Here is a 25846-nt window from a genome sequence, read left to right as displayed (position 1 = left end):
TAAAATGCCCAGGCACTATTCGATGGGGGCATTTCTTGACAGAACAGGTGGGCGGGGCGATGGGCGTATCCTCCCTCCACTCTGCTCTCCTGTGTTGTGCACGCTGGGCTGCAGCAGCGGTGGGAGGATCAGAGAGAGAAAGCTCCCAGCCGCTGGCACCCGCCCAGGATCGGCCCTGCCTGCGGGCCATTTGTAACCGGTCCGCGGGCCGGTACTTTGAGACCCCTGGTGTAGACACATATTCAAGACCCATCCCTGGCATCCTGGAGGGGACAATGTGAACACTCAGGGGTTCTCACCCATGCAGAATGAAGGATTCTAGGGTAGTCTGGCCAGAGAGGAGAGGCCTGATTTAAAAGTGCTTTGGATTGGTAAGTCCTCATTGGGACCCAGAATTCGGAGACTTGGAGAGACTTTGGGTAGGAAAGAGCCTCCAACCCTGATTACAAGGACTTTGGTCCTGAAAGGGTTACCCACTTGCAGGGGAGGTCTGAAAAGCAGCAGAAAGTAATCAGCACCTGTCGGTTAGGTGGAGTTGAGTAGTTTACAGCTGTGAGCAAGTGTGACATTTGGTTGCTGAGTTCCTGTGGCCTTTGTGGTACCCCAAAGCAGACAGGAACCCCGAACCCAAGTGTGGGACTGGTATACTGGTGGTGAGCCATTATGCTGTTCTACTTTTACTAGGCTTATGGACTATTTGCCTTTATTTTTGCTAAAAAAAATGGCAAACAGTTTTTGTTTATTTTTGAGAAACCAATAAAGACTGCTCACTTTTACAAGTGGCTGGCTGGTGATACCGAGATCCCCATATTGAACAATGACTGCTGGTGCTTAGATCTCTGACAGTCCACCTGGTACTGGCCTATAGTTATCCAGCTGGGAAAAAATAAAAATGTTGTTCACTTTTACTTTTTGCTAATAGGGAAACCACATAGTACTTTTGGAATCTATATTCCAGGTTCTTAACCAGTAGTAATTGTGACCCAAGCTGTATTTCTGTTGGGTACAAAGTTAATTTCTGTATAATTAAAATATATTTATCATTGAACTTTATTGTTTTAACAAATAATAAAAACCATAAATATATTGAAAAGAAAATGCAGAAATTAAGAATGAGTGTCTGCACTGCCCCCATTCTCATTTTCTGGGATTATACAGAGCACAGCAGGACTGGTAACTTTTGGCAATTAATAGCCAAGCTCCTCAAACCTGCCTGGATTGGGCATGGGAAGTTGACAGTTTCCTGTCTGAAACTCTTTCTTCTGCTGTGTTGCAGAGGACACAGTTTTGTGTTCTACCAGAAAGGACTCATCCAGCACAAAGGGTGAGAACGCAGAATTGCTCCTCCCTTTCCTACTGCTAAAACATGATGTAGAATGGGCATACTGCCTTGTACCCAGTCTCTGCCCCTTTATTCTATCTGCTATCATTGACATGAAGTATGCACTGCTCTTGCATGGCCAATCACTTGTAACAGCTGGGAGGTGGTTGTACATGCGTTTTGTGCTTTTCATGGAAGGATGGGGCAGAGATTGGGAATGTTGTGTCAGAGCAGACATTAAGCAGCAGCCCCCTGGTTGTCAGCTACTGATCTTTGTTTCAATATATTTTATTTTCAAGGTAAAAGAAATACACCATGAAGCATAGATATGATGAAGGTCCTCAGCCCATATGGAGCCGAAAATTACCTATAACTGACAGAATAGTACCAACAGATTTAAACAGACTTTCTATACACAGATCAAATAAATTGTGCAGTGAAAAGCTGACCTGGAAATTGAATTCAGATATATATCACCGTAAGCAGCCAGGTTTAACATGGGTTAGAGAAATGGGAAGGATCCAGGAAGGGGAGCGCTCCACCACCCCAATAGGGAGCACACTGTGGTAGAGTCTCCACCCTCCAAGACCCCCAGCCCAGTAAATGCCTATGAGCTGCTCATACTTAAGAGAAAGACCAGGAAATTCCCACCTATAGGTGGCTGCAGTTGAAAGAGAATACTGTTGGCATACGTGAGAAACCAGAGGCCTCGATATTATAAAAATAAGAAAAACATAACATGTAATTGAACAAAAATTTTAAGAACAAAAATCTGGACTACACAGCCTTGAAGAGCATGTGAATAAACCATCTTAAGACTAGACCAAAACGCTGTAGAGTGTCAGGTCTCGGTCTTGGTAAAGGTCATTGGAGTGAAGAGTAGCAGACAAGAACCTACAAAGAGTGGATAGGGAAAGGGAGGTAAGAGAAAAGAAAGGAATGAAACAAGAGGAGAGAGTGGAAGTCGACTGGGGGGAAATAAGGTCAACATATTATCCCTCGGGGAATCTAATAGAGAGTAATTCCAACAAAGGTTGCCCAAGGTTCCCACATGTGTTTGAACTTTTCTGAGCAATCCAGGAGTACGCTAGCTATCTTTTGCTGGTTCATAATCCAGGATATCTTTCTTTTAGCCAGGAGGGTGGAAACATATGGTTGTTTCCAAGCCTTGGCTATTGTGAGCTTTGCGCCTAGAAGGATAAAGTAGATGAGGCGTTGCATACTCCTGGATGCCCGCTGGACAGGGAAGTTAAGGAGTGCTATGAGAGGAGACACTTGAATAGATAATGTGGTAATTTTGTTACATAGTTACATATAGTTACATAGTAGGCGAGGTTGAAAAAAGACACAAGTCCATCAAGTCCAACCTATGTGTGATTATGTGTCAGTAATACATTGTATATCCCTGTATGTTGCTGTCATTCAGGTGCTTATCTAATAGTTTCTTGAAGCTATCGATGCTCCCCGCTGTGACCACCGCCTGTGGAAAGGAATTCCACATCCTTGCCGCTCTTACAGTAAAGAACCCTCTACGTAGTTTAAGGTTAAACCTCTTTTCTTCTAATTTTAATGAGTGGCCACGAGTCTTATTAAACTCTCTTCTGCGAAAAAGTTTTATTTCTATTGTAGGGTCACCAGTACGGCATTTGTATATTGAAATCATATCCCCTCTCAAGCGTCTCTTCTCCAGAGAGAATAAGTTCAGTGCTCGCAACCTTTCCTCATAACTAAGATCCTCTAGACCCTTTATTAGCTTTGTTGCCCTTCTCCTTCTTTGTACTCGCTCCATTTCCAGTACATCCTTCCTGAGGACTGGTGCCCAGGACTGGACAGCATACTCTACGTGCAGCCGGACCAGAGTCTTGTACAGAGGGAGAATTATTGTTTTATCTCTGGAGTGATCCCCTTTTTAATGCATGCCAATATTCTGTTTGCTTTGTTAGCAGCAGCTTGGCATTGCATGCCATTGCTGAGCCTATCATCTAGTAGGATCCCCAGGTCCTTTTCCATCCTAGATTCCCCCAGAGGTTCTCCCCCCAGTGTATAGATTGCATTCATATTTTTGCCACCCAAATGCATTATTTTACATTTTTCTACATTGAACCTCATCTGCCATGTAGTTGCCCACCCCATTAATTTGTTCAGATCTTTTTGCAAGGTTTCCACATCCTGCGGAGAAGTTATTGCCCTGCTTAGCGTCGTCTGCAAGTACAGAGATTGAACTGTTTATCCCATCCTCCAGGTCGTTTATGAACAAATTAAATAGGATTGGTCCCAGCACAGAACCCTGGGGAACCCCACTACCTACCCCTGACCATTCCAAGTACTCCCCATTTATCACCACCCTCTGAACTCGCCCTTGTAGCCAGTTTTCAATTCATGTACTCACCCTATGGTCCATGCCAATGGACCTGATTTTGTACAGTAAACGTTTATGGGGAACTGTGTCAATTGCTTTTGCAAAATCCAGATACACCACGTCTACGGGCCTTTCTTTATCTAGATGGCAACTCACCTCCTCATAGAAGGTTAGTAGATTTGCTTGGCAAGAATGATTCTTCATGAATCCATGCTGATTACTGCTAATGATACCGTTCTCATTACTAAAATCTTGTATATAGTCCCTTATCATCCCCTCCAAGAGTTTACATACTATTGATGTTAGGCTAACTGGTCTGTAATTCCCAGGGATGTATTTTGGGCCCTTTTTAAATATTGGTGCTACATTGGCTTTTTTCCAATCAGCTGGTACCATTCCAGTCAGTGAATGAATGAATGAATGAATGAATGATTTGTAAAGCGCAGCAAATGCGAACTGAATCGCCTCAAGGCGCTGAGATACATTCTCTGTTGTCAGCTTGTTAGAAGAGGAAGGTCTTTAGTTTTTTCCTGAAGGCCTGGTGGTTTTCTTCCATGCGGATGTTGGTTGGAAGAGCATTCCATAGTCGGGGTCCTTGGACTGCGAATCTTCGTTCTCCCTTTGCTTTGTAGCAGTATTTGGGAATGATAAGGAGGTTTTGGTTGGCTGATCGAAGACTGCGATTCGGTGTGTAGTGTTTTATTTTCTCCCGGAGATATAGCGGAGCATTTCCTTGTATACATTTGTGGGTGAGGCAGAGGGTCTTGAATGTGATCCGTTTCTTCACCATCTTCAGAAGTGCTGTTTCTGTGCCATGGCCTGGGCGAAAGCCTGATTGCAGAGGATCCAGGAGTTGGTGTGAATCCAGGTGGTGTTGTAGCTGCTGTACTACTGCTTTCTCTATAATCTTGGAGATGGTGTTGAGGCTGGTTATTGGTCTGCGGCAGTTAGGGTTCTTGGGGTCGAGATTGGGTTTCTTTAGCAGGGGTTTGACAATGCCTTGCTTGAGGGAGGTTGGCACAGTCCCTTCTTTGAATTATTGATTTATGAGATGTGTTAGGGTAGGGGCCAAGATGTCGGCACATTCTTTAAACAGTTTAGTGGGGATGATGTCGTTCGGTGATGTGCTGTCTCGAAGGCTTCTGATGATGTTTTTAGTCATGTCCGTGGTGATTGGGGACAAAAAGAAATTTGGCGGTTGAGTGAAGTTCGTAACGCTATCCTCTTTTTGCTTTGGTTTGGTTGTTATTTTTTGATGGATTGATTTCCGAATGAAGTCGATTTTGTCGATGAAGAAGTCTGATAACTCATTGCAGAATTCTTGAGTATCGTTTGATGGGGGCTCTAAGCAGGTCGGGTTCATTGACTGAGCAACTATTTTGAAGAGTTCACGTGGGCGCTTTAAGGCGGATGAGATGGTGTCTGAGAAATGTTCTTTTTTGGCTTTGAAGATTGCCTTGGATAGCATGGTTTTCCTTGGTGGGATTTCTCAGTAGACTGTCTGTAAAAATTAGGAACAACGGTCTGGCAATCACTGCGTTCCCTAAGTACCCTCGGATGCAAGCCATCTGGTCCCGGTGATTTATTAATGTTAAGTTTCTCAAGTCTAATTTTAATTCTGTCCTCTGTTAACCATGGAGGTGCTTTCTGTGTTGTGTCATAAGGATAAACACTGCAGTTTTGGTTACTGAAGCCCCTCGATTCACTCATGAAGACTGAGGAGAAGAATAAATTCAATACCATCGCCATCTCCCCATCCTTTGTAACCAGATGTCCTCCCTCATTCTTTATGGGGCCAATATGGTCTGTCTTCCCTTTTTTACTGTTTACATACTTAAAGAATTTCTTGGGATTTTTTTTGCTCTCCTCCGCTATGTGTCTTTCATGTTCTATCTTAGCCGTCCTAATTGCACCCTTACATTTCTTGTTGCATTCTTTATAAAGTCTGAATGCTGAGGATGATCCCTCAACCTTGTATTTTTTGCAGGCCTTCTCCTTTGCTTTTATATGTATTTTTACATTGGAGTTAAGCCATCCAGGACTTTTGTTCGCTCTTTTAAATTTATTACCCAATGGGATACATTGGCTAATGCCCTTATTTAATATACTCTTAAAGTAAACCCATCTCTCCTCCGTATTCTTTGTTCCTAATATTTCATCCCAATCTATGCCTTTTAGCAAGGTTTGTAGTTTAGGGAAGTTGGCTCTTTTGAAATTCAGTGTCTTTGTATTCCCTTTAGGTTTCCTATTTGTGTGATTTATACTGAAACTAATTGACCTGTGATCGCTGTTACCTAAATTGCCCTGTATTTCCACATCCGTGATCAGGTCTGTATTGTTGGTAATCAGTAGATCCAGTAATGTTTTATTTCTAGTTGGTGCGTCTACCATCTGACCCATAAAATTGTCTTGCAAGACATTAAGGAACTGGCGAGCCTTAAATGAATGCCCAGTCTATGTCTGGATAATTAAAATCCCCCATTATGATAACACTTCCCATCCTTGCTGCTAATCCAAATTGTGATAGGAGACCTGTCTCCACTTTCTCCCTCAGGTTTGTTGATCCAAGCAAAGATCTTGTGCCAAAACTGACATATTCTGGGACAGTTCCACCAAGTATGGAACATGTCTCCCCGTAATTCACAACCTCGAAAGCAGAGAGGAGATGATGATGGGAAAATTGCAGCTAGTTTTGACGGGACTAGGTACCATCTAGTTATGACTTTTACACTAGCTTCCATGAGGCAAGAATTGAGGATACCTTTGAAGTAGTGGGAAAAATGTCGGTGTCAAGTATTAAGTTTTCAGTGCTGTGCCAGGTCCTCTTTCCAGTGAAGCATGTAAGGTGCCTTGGATCGTGCTGATGATAAAGACTTGTATATCACCGAAACTCCCCCCCTCTACTCATTGGCCTGGCCACACCATGATTCATATGCAGTTATTAAGGGGCCGTTTGGTGATGTTTTGCACTTTTTCTTTAAGAAGTTTGAGAGTTGAGAGAATCTGAAATATTCTGAGGAAGGCATTTCCAGGTTACTTACACAGTAAGCTTTGGAGAGTGGGCCCAAGGGTCTAAGGAAGTGACCTATCCTGTATAGCCCTTTGTCTAGCCACCATCTAAAGGCTTTAATGTCTAGACCCGGTGGAAATTCAGGGTTTTGGAATATGTGTTTAAGAGGTTCTATGGGGGAGGAGAGCTGATTATTTTTCCGTAAGCCATCACAAAGAGCGAAGGAGTGTGAAAGCGTTGGAATCGTTTTAGACGGGCTTTGTCAACAGGGATTGGGAGGGCCCTAAAATAATATAAGATGCGGGGAAGCAGGGTCATCTTAATTGAATTGATTTTGCCAAGCCAGCATAAAGAGAGCCCAGACCACCTGGCCAAGTCTTCCTCTAGTTTTTGATAAAGCGGAGGGTAATTTGCTTGGTAAAGGAGCTCTATCTTGGGGGTCAATTTAATCCCCAGGTAGGATATATTTGAATCATTCCACGTGAACCGAAAACTCTCCTTAAGCCTGGCCAGCAGTGGATCAGGTACGTTAATGTTAAGTGCGTGGGACTTGTTGTAATTCACCTTAAGGCCTGAGATCGTTCCGAACTCGTTGAGGAGACGACAAATGTTGGGGAGGGAGGTCAGAGGAGACGAGTTAAACATTAATATGTCGTCAGCTAATAATGCACATTTTTTGACGACGGGGGCCACATTGAATACCCTGGATGTTCCGGTTGGTTCTGATGGCTATTGCTAGGGAGTCAGCTACTGATCTTAAGCATGCATGCAGCAAGGGGAGCATAGTGTGCTGTGTGGGGTCCCCTTCCCATGTGACAGTGCTGTGCCTGGGGAAGTTGCCGCTTCTGACACTTTTTCACACTGTCTTGGCTCTGACATTACTAAACACTGTGCATTATATTCATACCACTAGAAACCGTTCTAAGAATGAACATTTTATATCTTGTTCATCGAACAGGCATACCATTGTTAGTACTTCAGGTATATTAACCAAATTGAAGTGAGCATCCTTGGAAACTAAGGGGTTCTTTGGAAAACGTTTATAAAATTGTATAGTATTTATCAGTGGGTTTTTGATATAAGCTGACTCACATTTAGGTATTTGGTAAACATAGGGGGTTATTTACGAAATGCAAATCCACTTTGCTCTACAAGTGCAAACCACGAACGCAAAGTGCACTTGTAATTGCACTGAAAGTGCACTTAGAAGTGCAGTCGCTGTAAATCTGAGGGGTAGATCTGAAATAAGGGGAAGCTGTGATGATTTTATCATCCAATCATGTGCAAGCTAAAATGCTGTTTTTTATTTTCCTTGCATGTCCCCCTCGGATCTACAGCATCTGCACTTTCAAGTGCAATTTCAAGTACACTTTGCATTTGTAGTTTGCACTTGTAGTGCAAAGTGTATTTTCCTTTCATAAATAACCCCCGCAGTCTTTTATAGGGTACATGCTTTTATAAAGTTAAAGGGTTCTTTATCCTTTATCAAAAAAAACAAAAAACAGTCTATGCAGGTAAGGGGTGCCTGTGGATAAAAACTAGCTCTGCAGTTTTGGCCAAAGTTAATTAATGCCCTTGCTATAGGTGTAGGCCATTTATGTACCTCCTGAAGCCTGGCCAAAAACTCCCAAAGACAGCATCATCCCATCAAATCCTGGGGGTGTACTTAAACAGCCTACACCTAAAACAAAGACATTATTCAACTGTAGTCAAAGCTGCACAGTTTGTTTTTATCTAAGGGTACTCCTTACCTGCATAGGCAGTTTTTTTTAGTAAGGGTGAACTAACCCTTTTACTGCCAGGTCCGCATGCTATACGGCCCTGACAGCAGGGGGTTTCACTCACAACCTGTTGGCTGTAGCTCCCGGGATTGTGTGTAAAACTGACAAGCAGACTCCTCCCTGTCAGGGGAAAGAATTTGGGTGCAGCTGCTTCCACACACCCCTGATAATGGCACAACACCCACCCCAGACCGACAAGGCGGTGTCGATTTCCTCACCTTCTTGTTGGTGACCCGGAAAGCCTAAAAAGTATTTTACTGCACTTAACTTTTTATCCAACTTCTGAATTATTAAATTTAATGTTTTAAAAGATCAGTACAAGAGTGAATAAGTGATGGAAATGAAGCACTTGTGGGTTTAAGCAATAACTGCATATTAACGATTCATGTCACTGGAGGCGTGACAGGGGGTGTGCCCTTTGCTTACATAGCTTGTACTATAAGATGTCCCTCTTTCCAATTTTAGAAAGCTGGGAGGTATGTTTTAATGCAGAAAAGAAATGTCACCTGAAGACTTTATACATTTCCCCAGGATTTTTCATGCTTGACTCCATTCCGCAATGTCTGTTGGACAAAGCCATATTTGCCCGAATATAGCTGTAGAAAATGTTAGCTTTGCGCATCATGTTTTATTAATATAAGCATACCTGTTGATTGAGAAGACAGTGTACAAGGAAGATGTATGCTCCCTGGAGGCTGTTACAGATAGTGAAGAGGTAGGAAAAGATCAGAGCATGACGTCCAAACTGGAAGTAGCCAATACCCCAGGTACAGCCAAGGAGAAAGAGCTGAGCAATGGCTTTAAAAGTCAGCAACCTGTAAGTAGGAGGAACAATTAGGTGGGAATATGACCAACAATCTTCCATACAGTTCAGAGTTGGTGTGTATGAAACACTCAGAAAGGCTGCTTATAGGAGTTTGCGCCCCCCTTTACTTCCTCCTCTTATTTCCAATGATTTCAAAGGCCTGTGCAGGCAGTTATAGGGGGTGATGGCAATTTTAAATATACCATATTATGTATATAAAGGGCTTAAAAATACATTTAAACCGTTACCAGTTTTTATATGTAGCCAGGTGCTTAGCTGGCAAGAAAGAAGCAATTACAGAGATACCATGCTACAGTTGCTCCATGTGTTCACACAGGACTTCTATGCTGATCTAGCCAGTGCCATTCTGTTTCCATCCACACAAATAGAGACTCTGATGCATAACAGTGATGGATTTTGGGAAACAGTTCACCAGAGGGACTTGACTATTATAGCAGATGGGGAAGGACTTCATGTCCGAGGAGGGGGATAACAAGGGAGGAACCAGAGGTAGTTTTTGCTGGGCAGAATAAGGAAGGACAGTCTCTTTCTGTGAAAGGACCAAGGCATTACACATCTCAACCTAGCTGTGTGCAGTAAAAGGAGAGGGCCATCATCATTGGGCCAGAGATTGTGACCTAGCCTATTGAGAGCAGGTTACACAGATAGGAGACTCACATTGCCTTGAGGATACTGACAGAGAAGTCCCCTGTTGCCAAGTTTCTGGACTGGAGTTCGCTGTGCACACAGGACTGGTGAGCAGCCACTGGTTTGCTTTACACTACCGCTGCTAGCAGAGTGAGACTAATAGTCATTTCAGAACACTGTACTGCATGCAGACTTCTTAAAGGGATGGTTTCATGTGCACCAAAACAAAAGTTGGGCTCCTCCAAATATTCTGCAGAGGGTTGAGGGCAAGGAGCCTAATAACTGGGTGCTTTCATAGAGATCACCTATAGGTCTTTTCTAAAGGGCAACTTTTGCAGAATGAATACAAAGGCACCTTGTTGACATTTAGTGATTGCGGCCAGTCAGGTTAATTGTTTAGTCATTGCCTTAACATTGTTGGACACTGTTTACTTCTGCTGCCAATTGTGTGTTGTTAAAGCCTGGTGCTTTCTAACGGTTTATTAACAGCTTTTCCACCAATTGATTCACTGCTGCTTTGCAGCTGAAGTCTCAATTTATGTTGAATCATGGATGATCCAGTAGAATGAATAAGACTCATCCTGGTAGGTGACCCTCATGCTAGATCCCATATGGTAGATATATGTTGTGGGTGATCCAACATTTGTGCCAGCACAAACCCTTAGATATGTCACATGTCCTGGATGGAGTCAGCCTCTAAACCCAGGATAACAAATGCATCAATCATTCAGACAATTTTGTTCCACCATCTACTTACCGGGTGTTCTTCAGAGTGGACACATTTGTATTTACAGATGCCAGCCTCTTTCTCAGGAGATGAACAGTGAGGACCAACAGAACTGTGTTTGTCTATTAAAGATAAAGTTAATAACATAAAGATGACATGATATACTGAGAGATCATAAGTCTACACTACGCCTATGATTTAATAGTTTCTCATCTTCACTATTGAAAAGACTATGAAGTTGCATGTTATTAAATGCTAATAACCATCATTAGTAGCTTTCTTTGGTGTTCACTAGGTAACTGTTAAAGGAGCAATTACACTTACAAGACAGCTGAAAATAACTTAGTGAGAACATGGGCGATTGTAAGCAAATGAACCATTGCCAAAATTATGTTGTCAACTACATTTCTTTTTTTCTTTATTTTTGGCTTGTCTTTTTTTGGCATAAATCCCTAGAATAGAGGGCAATGATGATTGGAAGTGCAAATGATGAGGGGCAAAGAAAAATTCCATGCTTCTTCCAAAGAATACAGTAGGAATGAGGCAAAATTATATTGTCAGGGTCTCCTCAAATGGGTAAAGAAGCATAGGTATGGAAGGAGTTTCTGCCCTAGGAGCAGAAGACCTCTCCCAGAACCATACATGCCTTTGTAAACACAACCCAGTACCATTATAGGACAATTATATCATCAGTAGCTAAGGACATCTACCTACAATGGCATAGTCCAGTATATGATTTTCTCCTGCATCCACTCATCAGAAACCTTAAAGTAGAACTATAGGTAAAACTTTACTTTTTTTATTTTGGATAGAGGAAGTGAGGGTTGTAACCACTGTCAGATTTTTTTTTGCCATCTGTATCCTATTGCTGAGAATTACCCTAATTTCCTGTCCCATAGTCAAACAAGAAGTGAGAGGAAATCCCTGCAAATTAAGGGAATTACTTGGGGACCCCCAGGTTACCATAACTAGTGTCCCCATTGGAAGATTTCACCTGTATTACATTTCAGGGGACAACCCAAAATGTGGGATTTTCTTTTACTTTCACTTTCAATGATAATGGTAAACAGTTACAGGACAAATAGAGAGAGGGGATCTCCTTAATAGGGGCACAGAGAGCAATAAAAACTGGCAGGTGTTCTAATTCCTCTCCACTCTATCCAAAACTAAAAAAAAGTTTTGCTTTTAGTTATAATTGAATGCAATCTTATAAAAAGTAGCAAATTCAAGTAAAATTGTCTGCTGTTGATAACATACATTTTTTTAGGTATGTACAAAGTATCATGTTTTTTTTTTTCAAAGTATCATATTTTAATCAGCCTGCTGATCAAGAAAAATACTACTAGGTGTTGAAAGGCAACTGTCTCAGAAATATATGGCAACTTCAAATAGTAAACGGTACGCAGGCTGTTATACTTACAATGATAAAAACAAGGACTGGACCAAGGAAACTCCAAACAATGCCAAGTCTGAGCCAGCAACTAGATTGCAGAGAGGAGACTGTTCAGATATACTGTAATGTGGACATTAAAAACAATACAGTACAATCCACAAAAAAAAAAAAAAAAAACAATTGAAGAAATACTCTATTAAACCAAAATGGTAAAAAACATAGAATACAGTTTAAAAGTGGAACTTCACTCTCCCAATTACCATTGATTATTTTTGATCCTCATGCTGCTTGCATTAGTAAACAGATAGGAAAATATAGTATCTCATAAAAGTGAGTACACCCCTCACATTTTTGTAAATATTTTATTATATCTTTTCATGTGACAACACTGAAGAAATGACACTTTGCTACAATGTAAAGTAGTGAGTGCACAGCTTTTATAACAGCGTACATTTGCTGTCCCCTCAAAATGACTCAACACACAGCCATTATTGACTAAACTACTGGCAAAAAAGTGAGTACACCCCTAAGTGAAAATTTCCAAATTGGGCCAAAAGTGTCAATATTTTGTGTGGCCACCATTATTTTCCAGTACTGCCTTAACCCTCTTGGGCATGGAGTTTACCATAGCTTCACAGGTTGCCACTAGAGTCCTCTTCCACTCTTCCATGATGACATCACAGAGCTGGTGGATGTTAGAGACCTTGCTCTCCTCCACTTTCCATTTGAGGATGCCCCACAGATGCTCAATAGGGTTTAGGTCTGGAGACATGCTTAACCAGTCCATCACCTTTACCCTCAGCTTCTTTAGCAAGGCAGTGGTCATCTTGGAGGTGTGTTTTGGGTCATTATCATGTCGGAATATTGCCCTGTGGCCCAGTCTCTAAATGGAAGGGATCATGCTCTTCTTCAGTATGTCACAGTATATGTTGGCATTAATGGTTCCCTCAATGAACTGTAGCTCCCCAGTGCCGGCAGCACTCATGCAGCCCCAGGCCATGACACTCCCACCACCATGCTTGACTATAGGCAAGATACACTTGTCTTTGTACTCCTCACCTGGTTGCCGCCACACACACTTGACACCATCTGAGCCAAAAAAGTTTATCTTGGTCTCATCAGACCACAGGACATGGTTCCAGTAATCCATGTCCTTAGTCTGCTTGTCTTCAGCAAACTGTTTGTGGCTTTCTTGTGCATCATCTTTAGTAGAGGCTTTCTTCTGGGATGACAGCCGTGCAGACCAATTTGATGCAGTGTGCGGCATATGGTCTGAGCACTGACAGGCTGATCCCCCACCCCTTCAACCTCTGCAGCAATGCTGCCAGCACGCATACATCTATTTCCCAAAGACAACCTCTGGATATGACGCTGAGCACGTGCACTCAACTTCTTCGGTCAACCATGGCGAGGTCTGTTCTGAGTGGAACCTGTCCTTTTAAACCGCATATGGTCTTGGTCAATGTGCCGCAGCTCACTTTCAGGGTCTTGGCAATCTTCTTAAAGTCTAGGCCATCTTTATGTAGAGCAACAATTATTTTTTTCAGATCCTCAGATAGTTCTTTGCTATGAGGTGCCATGTTGAACTTCCAGTGACCAGTATGAGAGAGTGAGAGCAATAACACCAAATTTAACACACCTGCTCCCCATTTGAACCTGAGACCTTGTAACACTAATGAGTCACATGACACAGGAGAGGGAAAATGTCTAATTGGGCCCAATTTGGACATTTTCACTTAGGGGTGTAATCACTTTTGTTGCCAGCGGTTTAGATATTAATGGCTGTGTGTTGAGTTATTTTGAGGGGACAGCAAATTTACACTGTTATACAAGCTCTACACTCACTACTTTACTTTGTAGCAAAGTGTAATTTCTTCTTTGCCACATGAAAAGATATAAGAAAATATTTACAAAAGTGTGAGGGGTGTACTCATTTTTGTGAGATACAGTATATCATATTTACTTGTTTTAAACTTTTTGTTTTACATTTCTTCAGTTACTTCCTGGATTCTTGCCTAGGAAAATGATGTCATACATCCCAGGAGTTTTCAGGAGAGAGGAGAGGAGGAGGGGGTTTCTTAGCTAAGCACACTCTCCTGTATGGATTGCAGGAAGTAAATGCTACATGAATTATCTCCCCTCAAGATGGTCATGGCCAGAAATGCTAGGAAGTGTTTTTCAAAGTGATTTCTCAGCAAAATAAAGCATGGAGACATGAATGGATGGGGTAGTTTGCTTTGAATACTAAAAATGAGCTAAAAAGTATTTTTGGTTTGTGGTGCTCAGGTGCAGAGAAGATCTGCTTTAACCTATATAAGGACCTTTACGGAAATGCATACTGTACTTTGCACATGTCTGCAAAAGTTTTGTTATTTTCACATGCCCTATGGTGTGGGGTTAAAATACTTTGACCAGACACATCCATAAAAAAATCTAATTATATCCCATTGTCTTGTTCAAACCTGTGTTTGACCCCTACATTGAAAACACCAGCTGATTCAGGGAAAGCAAAAGTCCTTTCTGATCCTTAAAAAGTTGATCTCCTATTTTTTTTACTGTATATATTGCTGCTGCAGGGATTATGAAGAGATAGGGCAAGTGTCAGGTGTTCCTTCATACCTATAGGTACTGGGTATGTCTTAGGGCTCCACTGGAGGGGGAGCATGGGAAAGGTAAATCCCATTTTCCTATGGTGCATGCTTTGCAGCAAACCTGTCATTTTGCCCATTAGAAGCAAAGTACGAGCTCACTCTGAGATCGCAGCTTTCTAGTATTTATTTCCTTAGCAATTTCTGCAATTTTTAAAAGCTGCTGATTCTTAATATCTGTGGGGATACCAGGATCAAGATTTAGTTGGCAGCTCTGCTCAGTATGTCTTGGTCCTCCTGACAGGTGAAAAAAATTTGAATATCATAGTTCTCATAGATTATGTAGAAGAGAAGACTAAAACTTACTACAAGTCTGTCCCGTAGTCATATGGACGAACAGCTGCTGAAATCCCCACAATCACAGATGGGGTACCAAACCCCAGAAGACACATAACTGGAAAGTTTGATTTTCGGGAAGCCATATAATTGACAGCCCTCAGGTTTCGGACAGTCATGAAGAGCAGAAAACTTTCAATAGACATCCAGCAGAAAGCACAGAGGAACGAGAATTGGAGTGAACCAGCAATGATAGCACACACAATCTGAGGATGATTAGAGAAAAAAGAAATGGGCTCAGTGACTTTCTAGCACACCCCACTGAATGAGGCCTTGGGTATATAGCAGGAATTATGGTATGTAAGTTATTTTGTGTTTATGTGTGCAAATACGGATTTTAGTTGTTTTTTTTGCGCAAAAATCACAGGGCCTTAAAAACCAGTAGCACCTTCTTTTTGTTCCACTGGTCATGTGCTTTCAGAAAATATATGGTTTGGGGGGTGAAAGCTGTAAGTAAAAAATTAAAATGGGTACATTTAATTTTCACCATTTTGCAAAAAGTCGCAATTTTAAATTTACAAATATTAGTTCTTTATTAGCTCAACACAGGATATGCTTTTATATTTAGTAGGAATTTTGTAAAGTTAGCTGTTTTTTTTATCTGCTAATAATGTTTTTAGTGTATTTTTAGCGAAAATATTGTTTTGATAAACATTTGCCCAAATGCCGCAGGGCCTAAAAAATCAGTAGCACCTTCTTTTTAGGCTAGAGGTCATATGCTTTCAGAAAATATATGGTTTGGGGGGGGGGGGATATTTACATTTTCGCATACGTTCGACTTTCACAATTTTGCAAAAAGGCGCAATGTAAAAATTACAAATATTTGTTATTTTTTAACTCCATACAGGTTAAGCTTTTATATTTAGAAGGAATTTAGTAGGCATTTTGTAAAATTAGCTGTGTTTTTATCTGCTAATAATGGTTTTAGTGTATTTTTACCAAAATAAATTGTTTTGATAAACATTTGCCCAAATACCACGGGGCCTAAAAAATCAGTAGCACCTTCTTTTTATTCTAGAGGTCATATGCTTTCAGAAAATATATGGTTATGGGAGTCTTTCACAAATTCTGAAAGCTGTAAGGGAAAAACGAAAACCTTCAGCTTTTTTGAGAAATTTGGATATTTACACTTTTACGTTTGTTCGATTTCCACCATTTTGCAAAAATAGCACAATTTTAAAAGTTAAGTTAAAAATATTTGTTATTGCGGGTAATACATTTTATATTTCGTAGGAATTTTGTAATATTTGCTGTGCTAATACTGATTTCATTGGATTGTTAGCAAAAATATTGTTTTGATTAACATTTGCGCAAATATCCTGGGACCTTAAAAATCTGTAGCACCTTCTTTTTATTCTGCTGGTCATGTGCTTTCAGAAAAATATATGGTTTGGGTGGGGGGGGGGGGGGGATCTTCCACAAACTCTGAAAGCTCTGCGTGAAAAATAAAAAAGGAAAATACACCCCAATGTGTTTAAGTCTGATTTAACACTTTGCAATTCTTGAATATGGTCATACATGCAGCCAGTTACCTTAATGCTAGTTTGACGGATTCCCACCAGAAACAAAAGTTGTCCCAGGAAGAGACATCCACAGAGAGCTGTTAGGATGGAGGTGTGAGCGCTCCTCAGAATCCGACACAGGATGAATGTAAGGAGACACAGAGACAGGCAAAGAAGAGACACACCCAGGCCAATGTAGGAGAGAAGGGTAAGAGTAAAACTGCCCTGTAAAAATAGAAACATGAAGTGATCATCTTATAAATCACTAAAAATGTAAACTGTGGTTCCTCCCTTCTATACTTTCACTTACACTCACCGGCCACTTTAACAGGTACACCTGTTCAATTGCTTGCTAACACAAATTAATAATCAGCCAATCACATAGCAGCAACTCAGTGCATTTTGGCATCTAGACATGGTGAAGATGAATTGATGGAGTTCAGACTGAGCATCAGAATGGGGAAGGAAGGGGATTTAAGTGACTTTGAACGTGGCATTATTGTTGATGCCAGACGGGCTGGTCTGAGTATTTCAAAAACTGCTGATCTACTGGGATTTTCACGCACAACCATCTCTACGGTTTACAGAGAATGGTCAGAAAAATAGAAAATATCCAGTGAGCGGCTGTTGTGTGGTCGAAAATGCCTTGTTGATGTCAGAGGAGAATGGGCAGACTGGTTTGAGATGATAGAAGGGCAACAGTAACGCAAATAACCATTCGTTACAACCAAGGTATGCAGAATACCATCTCTAAATGCACAATACATTGAACCTTGAAGATGATGGGCTACAGCAGCAGAAGACCACACCAGGTGCCACTTCTGTGAACTAAGAACAGGAAACTGAGGCTAAAATTTGCACAGGCCCATCAAAATTGGACAATAGAAGATTGTAAAAACATTGCCTAGTCTTATGAGTTTGGATTTCAGCTTCAACAGGATGGGAGATTCGCATTATGGATGTGTAGAAGACAAATCTACAGCAACTGCTTGATGCTATCATGTCAAAATGGACCAAAATCTCTGAGGAATGTTTCCAACACTTCGTTGAATCTATGCCATGAAGAACTAAAGCAGTTCTGAAGGCAAAAGGGGGTCCAACCCGATACTAGCAAGGTGTACATAATAAAGTGTCCGGTGAGTGTATATACTCTTTGCATTTTTATTGTTTCCTAAAAGTACCTTTAACATGATTTCCACATTTTTACTTGCCCATTGTTCTAATATTTATTTATTGATTTATTTGTTATCATTTATGGGTTTGTAACTGGTCAATCCAGCAGGAAATGTCAGACAATATGATCAGAAACTCATTATTACAGTACATCAGAAAGGGACAGAGAGAGTCAGATCCCTGTTGTATCGCCATTAAAGAATCCACTTGGGGTTGGCTCCTTATTCTCAATTATGTGGAACTGGGCAGCTTTCATGTTTTTCCTCTACAGCCTGTGAGCAAGGTGCAGCATGGTGCGGTGGGTAGTATACACACAGAGTCCAAGTCATTCAGTAAAGTTGTACTGTAGAAATGGTTTAAACACAACTTATTCAGGTCCAGTGGGTAGGCACCTGTCCAGAGCCACTTACGGAAAGACAAAACAAAAGTCTGAAGACTTGAAGATGCCGTCTGCAATGAGGAGCTAAACCCAAAGTAGAGGCTTCCTGAATAGAGGTTTATGTAGTCCCTGCACTATCCCTACTCTTCTGGAACCTTTCTCTACCTCTAAGCACTGTTCCTGTCAGACAGGGACCCTGTCCCTACGCTAGCAACTTGCATAAAGCACACCAAACCTGGGAGCCAGAGTCCTAAATTGACTCTGCCTGATCCAAGATGGCCATTGGAGTCATGGGGTGCTAAGTTCCTCACAACTTCCTTCTGCTGCTGCATTGCCGCTTAGATCAAGCTCCACCTGCCGTGGGGAGTACAAACTGCACCTGCCTACAAGCCCCTTCAACATGCAAATGTTGTACAATACTTATATAAAAATTATATTACAATATGCCACAAAGATCACATCCCCAGTGACTTGCTAACAGGGGAAATAGCTTTGTTCGATGGAGGAAGGGTGAGGAGAGAGCTTACCCCCTCACTAGAGAGGGACCCAAATCTGGCATCCAAATGTAAAAACTAAAAAAGACATACGTCAGCAATATATGCTTTTTTTATTCTTACCGAACGTGAGTACCTTTTTTAGCGTTTGCACCAATAAATACATTTTTATACAGTATTACGCTATGTGGGCTCCCTCTTTCTCTTTTTATAATGGAACCTCCCCATAATCAACATTAAGGACAGAGTTATCCTGCATTGCTACACAGTGGCATATACTGTGGATGTGTGAGACCCCAAGAGGGGGTGAAGGATCTGGTGAGTGCAGTCACTATAGGAGCACGGATAAGGCACGCACTAAATGTTCACTCGTTGAAGAGCCCGCCAGAACGGATCCCTTCACTGGCACAATGGCACTTTATAATCCAATGCATATAACATTCACATGTTCACTTGTTTATTCACACTAGCACTTTATATTTGCATAATTGTTTAACCTTGTATATATACAGTATATATATATATATGATCATTGTATATGCGTATTACCATTAGGTTATTGCACTTGTTCACATATTTATATATTTATTTTATCACATTTATCATATATAAAGGAAGCGTTGCACTTTAAATTGAGCCAGGCACATAGCCTGCCACATTCATATTTGGTTTATTTGTTTATTTATTTTGTATTTGGTTTTGGGCAGCAGATACCCATTCAATAGGCACTATATACCGTATTTATCGGCGTATAACACGCGCTGGCGTATAACACGCACTCCAAGTTTAGGAGGGCATTTTAAGGGAAAAAACTTTTAGGAGGGAAGTTTAAGGAAAAAAAAACTTACATTTAAATGCCCATCAATGCAGCCTCATCAGTGTTCATCTGTAGCCTTGTCCATCATTGCAGAATGATCAGTGTCAATTTGCAGCTTGCCCAGTGCCATTTTCAGCCTTGCCCATTGTCATAAGTAGCCTTGCCCTTAGTCATATGCAGCCTTGCCCAGTGCAGCATTGCCCAGTGCAGTCTTGCCCAGTGCAGCCTTGCCCAGTGCAGCCTTGCGCCGTTCGCGCCATTTAAATCTGCCACCGATAGACAGAGCCTGTGTACTCGGCTCGTCACGCCGCCCCGCCTCCCTGCTGAGGATGAGAAGCGAGCGATTCCAAAAAAGACAGAGCCGAGTATACTGTGTACTCGGCTCGGCTCCGCTTGCAGTCCCGCCCAGTCCTGCCATTGGACGGAGTGTTATGTCCATCAAAGGAGCTGGGCGGGACTGCGAGCGGAGCCGAGCCGAGTACACAGTATACTCGGCTCGGTCTTTTTCGGAATCGCTTGCTTCTCATCCTCAGCAGGGAGGCGGGGCGGCGGGACTGTGAGTGGAGCCGAGCACTCGGCTCGGTCTTTTTTGGCGGCGCTCGTTTTTTTTCCGTCGGCGCTCGGTTTTTTCGTGGCGCTCACGGCTTTTTTGGCACACAGACAGTGGGGATCGGCGTATAACACGCACCCACAATTTTCCCCTGATTTTAAGGGGAAAAAGTGCGTGTTACGGTATTTCTTCCTCCACCCCAATGTTTTTCCTCCCATTCAAGGGAGCAGTATACACCTGAACTCCATCAGGTCTGGAACGGCGCCATATCTACTCCTTTTTTCTTTTCAAATGTTATACTCCACCTAGTGGAAATAACCTGTAGAGGCAGCAGTTCCAATAAACATATCAATCCCAACAGTACACAGTCCATTGCGTGGGGACCCCTTTTTCTTTTCTCATGATGGGTTGTAGGTTACCTAAGTTAGAGAAGAAATATGAGTGATGGACTCTTTCCCTTTTGCCATTCACCTTTGGAGGGTGTATCACATCTGTGGGAGGAAAAACTTGCCTCTTGAACCTGCCATAGGTTATATGGATTCGTCGGTTCCGATTTTAGGATGCCTGACACCAGTGCATCAACATAATCGCAGTCAGTCCAAACATAGACTTGCCTGCGTATGTAGAGTAGGGATGGGCCGAACTCCCCCCGGTTCGGTTCGCATCCAGAACATGCGAACAGACCGAAAGTTTGCGCGAACATTCAAACACCGTTAAAGTCTATGGGACTCGAACGTGAGAAATCCAAAGTGAGAATTTTAGAGGCTAATATGCAAGATATTGTCCTAAAACGGGTTTGGGGACCCAGGTGCTGCCCCAGGGGACATGTATCAATGAAAAAAAAAGTTTTAAAAATGAACGTTTTTTCAGGAGCAGTGATTTTAATGATGTTTAAAGTGAAAAAATAAAAGTGAAATATTCCTTTAAATATCATACCTGGGGGGTGTCTATAGTATGCCTGTAACCTGTCGCATATATCCCGTGCTTAGAACAGTCCCTGCACAAAATGACATTTCTAAAAGAATAAAAGTAATTTAAAACTGCTTGAGGCTTTAATGTAATGTTGGGTCCCAGCAATATGGATGAAAATCAGTGAGACAAACGGCATGGGTACCCCCCCAGCCCATTACCATGCCCTTTGGGTCTTGTATGGATATTAAGGGGAACCCCACACCCAAATTAAAAAAAGAAAAGGCGTTGGGCCCCCAGGCCCTATATACTCTGAACAGCAGTATACAGGTGGTGCAAACAAGACAGGGAATGTAGGTTTGTTCTTATGTAGAATCTGTTTGTAATTTGGAACAGGTACATTTTGTAAGTGTAGCTCCAGTCAAAAAATCTATTTTAAAGCTTTTTAGAAACCATAGGGAAGGGTTATCACCCCTGTGACATTTGTTTTGCTGTCTGTACCCCTGATTAGAAGATTTCATCTCACTTTCTGTCCCAATGACAATTGGATTTTGAAAATTTGGTGTTTTTAAGGGAAACAAGGATTGGTGATAAATCAGTGGAGGAGACACCTTTTTCCCATATTATGGGTGAACTAGAGATACTGTTGTACAAGGAGGATTTGGATTTTGTGGGAATTTCAGAGACCTGGTTCAACAGCTCTCATGATTGGCTGGCAAACATTCAAGGGTATACCCTATACCGCAAGGATAGAGAGGGTAAAAAAGGGGGAGGGGTATGCCTATATATCAAGAATAATGTACAAGTGAATGTGAGAGATGACATCACTGAGGGGGCTAGGGAGGAGGTGGAATCTTTATGGGTAGAGCTCCAAAGGGATGAAGCTAAGGGGAAAATAATACTGGGAGTATGCTATAGGCCCCCTAACCTGAGGGAGGAAGTGGAGACGGATCTCCTATCACAAATTGGATTAGCAGCAAGGATGGGAAGTGTTATCATAATGGGGGATTTTAATTATCCAGACATAGACTGGGCGGAGGGAACCGCGCATTCATTTAAGGCTCGCCAGTTCCTTAATGTCTTGCAGGACAATTTTATGGGTCAGATGGTAGACGCACCAACTAGAAATAAAACATTACTAGATCTACTGATTACCAACAATACAGACCTGATAACAGATGTGGAAATACGGGGCAATTTAGGTAACAGCGATCACAGGTCAACTAGTTTCAGTATAAATCACACAAATAGGAGACATGAAGGGAACACAAAGACACTGAATTTCAAAAGAGCCAACTTCCCTAAACTACAAACCTTGCTAAAAGGCATAAATTGGGATAAAATATTAGGAACAAAGAATACGGAGGAGAGATGGGTTTGCTTTAAGAGCATATTAAATAAGGGCATTAGCCAATGTATCCCATTGGGTAATAAATTTAAAAGAGCGAACAAACATCCTGGATGGCTTAACTCCAATGTAAAAATGCATATAAAAGCAAAGGAGAAGGCCTTCAAAAAATACAAGGTTGAGGGATCATCCACAGCATTCAGAATTTATAAAGAATGCAATAAGAAATGTAAGGGTGCAATTAGGATGGCTAAGATAGAACATGAAAGACACATAGCGGAGGAGAGCAAAAAAAATCCCAAGAAATTCTTTAAGTATGTAAACAGTAAAAAAGGGAGGACAGACCATATTGGCCCCATAAAGAATGAGGAAGGACATCTGGTTACAAAGGATGGGGAGATGGCAGAGGTATTGAATTTATTCTTCTCCTCAGTCTTCACGAGTGAATCGGGGGGCTTCAGTAACCAAAACTGCAGTGTTTATCCTCATGACACAACACAGGAAGCACCTACATGGTTAACAGAGGACGGAATTAAAATTAGACTTGAGAAACTTAACATTAATAAATCACCAGGACCAGATGGCTTGCATCCGAGGGTACTTAGGGAACTCAGTCAGGTGATTGCCAGACCGTTGTTCCTAATTTTTACAGACAGTCTATTGACTGGAATGGTACCAGCTGATTGGAGAAAAGCCAATGTAGCACCAATATTTAAAAAAGGCCCAAAAAACATCCCTGGGAATTACAGACCAGTTAGCCTAACATCAATAGTATGTAAACTCTTGGAGGGGATGATAAGGGACTATATACAAGATTTTAGTAATAAGAATGATATCATTAGCAGTAATCAGCATGGATTCATGAAGAATCGTTCTTGCCAAACCAATCTATTAACCTTCTATGAGGAGGTGAGTTGCCATCTAGATAAAGGAAGGCCCGTAGACGTGGTGTATCTGGATTTTGCAAAAGCATTTGACACAGTTCCCCATAAACGTTTACTGTACAAAATAAGGTGCGTTGGCATGGACCATAGGGTGAGTACATGGATTGAAAACTGGCTACAAGGGCGTGTTCAGAGGGTGGTGATAACTTCTCCGCAGGATGTGGAAATCTTGCAAAAAGACCTGAACAAATTAATGGGGTGGGCGACTACATGGCAAATGAGGTTCAATGTAGAAAAATGTAAAATAATGCATTTGGGTGGCAAAAATATGAATGCAATCTATACACTGGGGGGAGAACCTCTGGGGGAATCTAGGATGGAAAAGGACTTGGGGGTCCTAGTGGATGATAGGCTCAGCAATGGCATGCAATGCCAAGCTGCTGCTAATAAAGCAAACAGAATATTGGCATGCATTAAAAGGGGGATCAACTGCAGAGATAAAACGATAATTCTCCCGCTCTACAAGACTCTGGTCCGGCCGCACCTGGAGTATGCTGTCCAGTTCTGGGCACCAGTCCTCAGGAGGGACGTACTGGAAATGGAGCGAGTACAAAGAAGGGCAACAAAGCTAATAAAGGGTCTGGAGGATCTTAGTTATGAGGAAAGGTTGCGAGCACTGAACGTATTCTCTCTGGAGAAGAGACGCTTGAGAGGGGATATGATTTCAATTTACAAATACTGTACTGGTGACCCCACAATAGGGATAAAACTTTTTCGCAGAAGAGAGTTTAATAAGACTCGTGGCCACTCATTACAATTAGAAGATAAGAGGTTTAACCTTAAACTACGTAGAGGGTTTTTTACTGTAAGAGCGGCAAGGATGTGGAATTCCCTTCCACAGGCGGTGGTCTCAGCGGGGAGCATTGATAGCTTCAAGAAACTATTAGATAATCACCTGAATGACCGCAATATACAGGGATATGTAATGTAATACTGACACATAATCACACACATAGGTTGGACTTGATGGACTTGTGTCTTTTTTCAACCTCACCTACTATGTAACTATGTAACTATGTAACTCTTACAGGAGATAATTTCCCTTCCCAGGGGTAGGTTTCCTCTCACTTCCTGTTGTCTCCCTCCGTTTGTAAGTAGGAGTCATTTGTAAGTTGGATTTTTGAAAATAGGGGACAGCCTGTATATACTATACAGCCTGCCTTATACACTCTGCAGAAAATTGGGCCTTAGGTGTTGGTGGTACCAGAACACTGTGAGCCCTCACAGTTACTCTTGGTGGGCGCTGGAACGGGCCCTGCTGTGAAATATTATATCAAGAATTGTAATTACATGCCCCTGTTAAACAGAGGCAGAAAAATTGGGCCATAGGCGTGGTGGTGGTGGCACACACTGTAAAGCCTCACAGATACTTTTGTTGAGCACAGAAACAGGCCCTGCTGTGAAATATTAGATCAAAAATTGTAATTACATGCCCCTGTTAAATAGGGGCAGAAAAATTGGGCCTTAGGCAGTGGTGGTGCCACAACACTGCAACCCCTCACAGATACTCTTGTTGAGCGCAGGAACGAGCCCTGCTGTTAAATATTTGATCAAAAATTGTAATTACACGCCCCTGTTAAACAGGGGTAGAAAAATTGGGATTATTGAATTTCGTGATTGGACGAATACCCTGGGGCTGTGATGGAGTTCCCTTCTCACCTTGGAACAGCAAGAGGTCTCGTGGGCTGTTACTTGCATTTTGAAATGCTTTTTTGAGACATCTCTTGCTGTATCCACGGTCCAGAAAGCGTTTCTGTAGTTGAGAGGCTTGAATTATAAAATCGTCCTCATTGGTACAATCCCTTTGGGCCCATAAGTATTGGCCTTTGGGGATGGAGCCAATTAGATGTGACGGATGAGCGCTTGTGGAGTGTAACAGGGAATTGCCTGCAGTGTCTTTCTGATGTAGATTGGTGGTGATGGCTCCCTCCGTGTCTTTATGTATGTTCAAATCGAGAAATGGGAGAGTTTCTCTATGCCAATTGTAGGTAAAAGACAGACTGTAGTCATTATGGTTGAGTTCCTCCACGAACTCCGCAAGGAGTTCTGGGGTCCCTGTCCATAGAACCAGGATGTCATCGATATACCTGCACCACACTAGAGTGTGGCGCAGGTATATCAAGGAAGCATCTGAGGAGAAAACCTCACTCTCCCGCCCGCCCAGGTTGGCATAGGAGGGGGCACATTTAGTCCCCATCGCCACACCTTGTACCTGGAGGTAGTGGGAGCTGTCAAATTTGAAGGCATTGTGGGTCAAAATGAAGTGCAGCATTTCTAGTATGAATGCATTGTAGGGGATGGTATCAAGGTCTCTTTCATTTAAAAAGGTTGAAATAACTGCAATACCTTTGTCGTGAGGAATGCTGGAGTAGAGGGCCTCTACATCGATGGATACAAGAATGGTGTCAGCAGATACAAATAAGCCTTCCATGGCCGTTAAGACGTGAATAGTAATCCATCCTCAAGACCCAGTAACCCAGTGGATTTTCAGTTGGAAAGGTCTCCAAGTCTGATCTTGCCCCTAGGTATTCCTGCACCATGTACAACAGACGCTGGCGATGATTGCTGGAACCGATCAGACCTTGGGGCTGCGGACTAAAAAATTGTCTGAACGCATCGGTCAGACGGCCACCTTCTCCACCGCTCCTTCTGTGACTGACCAAAGCCTCAGCAACACGTTGTCCAGGAGGACCAGGAAATTG

General features: G+C 42.1%; 1 protein-coding gene across 1 annotated transcript in view; it reads right to left on the bottom strand.

Annotated features, from left to right (window-relative positions):
• The window catches only part of LOC141133221 (adhesion G protein-coupled receptor E3-like), a 348306-nt gene that overhangs the window by 6260 nt on the left and 316200 nt on the right, over nucleotides 1-25846 (bottom strand). The window contains exons 16-20 of the mRNA XM_073622460.1: nucleotides 16561-16755; nucleotides 14999-15234; nucleotides 12072-12132; nucleotides 10682-10773; nucleotides 9118-9286 (exon numbers count right to left, since the gene is read on the bottom strand). Coding sequence (XP_073478561.1) covers nucleotides 9118-9286; nucleotides 10682-10773; nucleotides 12072-12132; nucleotides 14999-15234; nucleotides 16561-16755 — 753 coding nt within the window. The remainder of the gene's footprint in view (nucleotides 1-9117; nucleotides 9287-10681; nucleotides 10774-12071; nucleotides 12133-14998; nucleotides 15235-16560; nucleotides 16756-25846) is intronic.

This window comes from Aquarana catesbeiana, linkage group LG03 (assembly GCF_042186555.1).
Source record: "Aquarana catesbeiana isolate 2022-GZ linkage group LG03, ASM4218655v1, whole genome shotgun sequence".
NCBI lineage: Eukaryota > Metazoa > Chordata > Amphibia > Anura > Ranidae > Aquarana > Aquarana catesbeiana.
The sequence above is the reverse complement of the archived record's forward strand: the minus strand, read 5'-3'. Positions and strand labels throughout refer to the sequence as shown.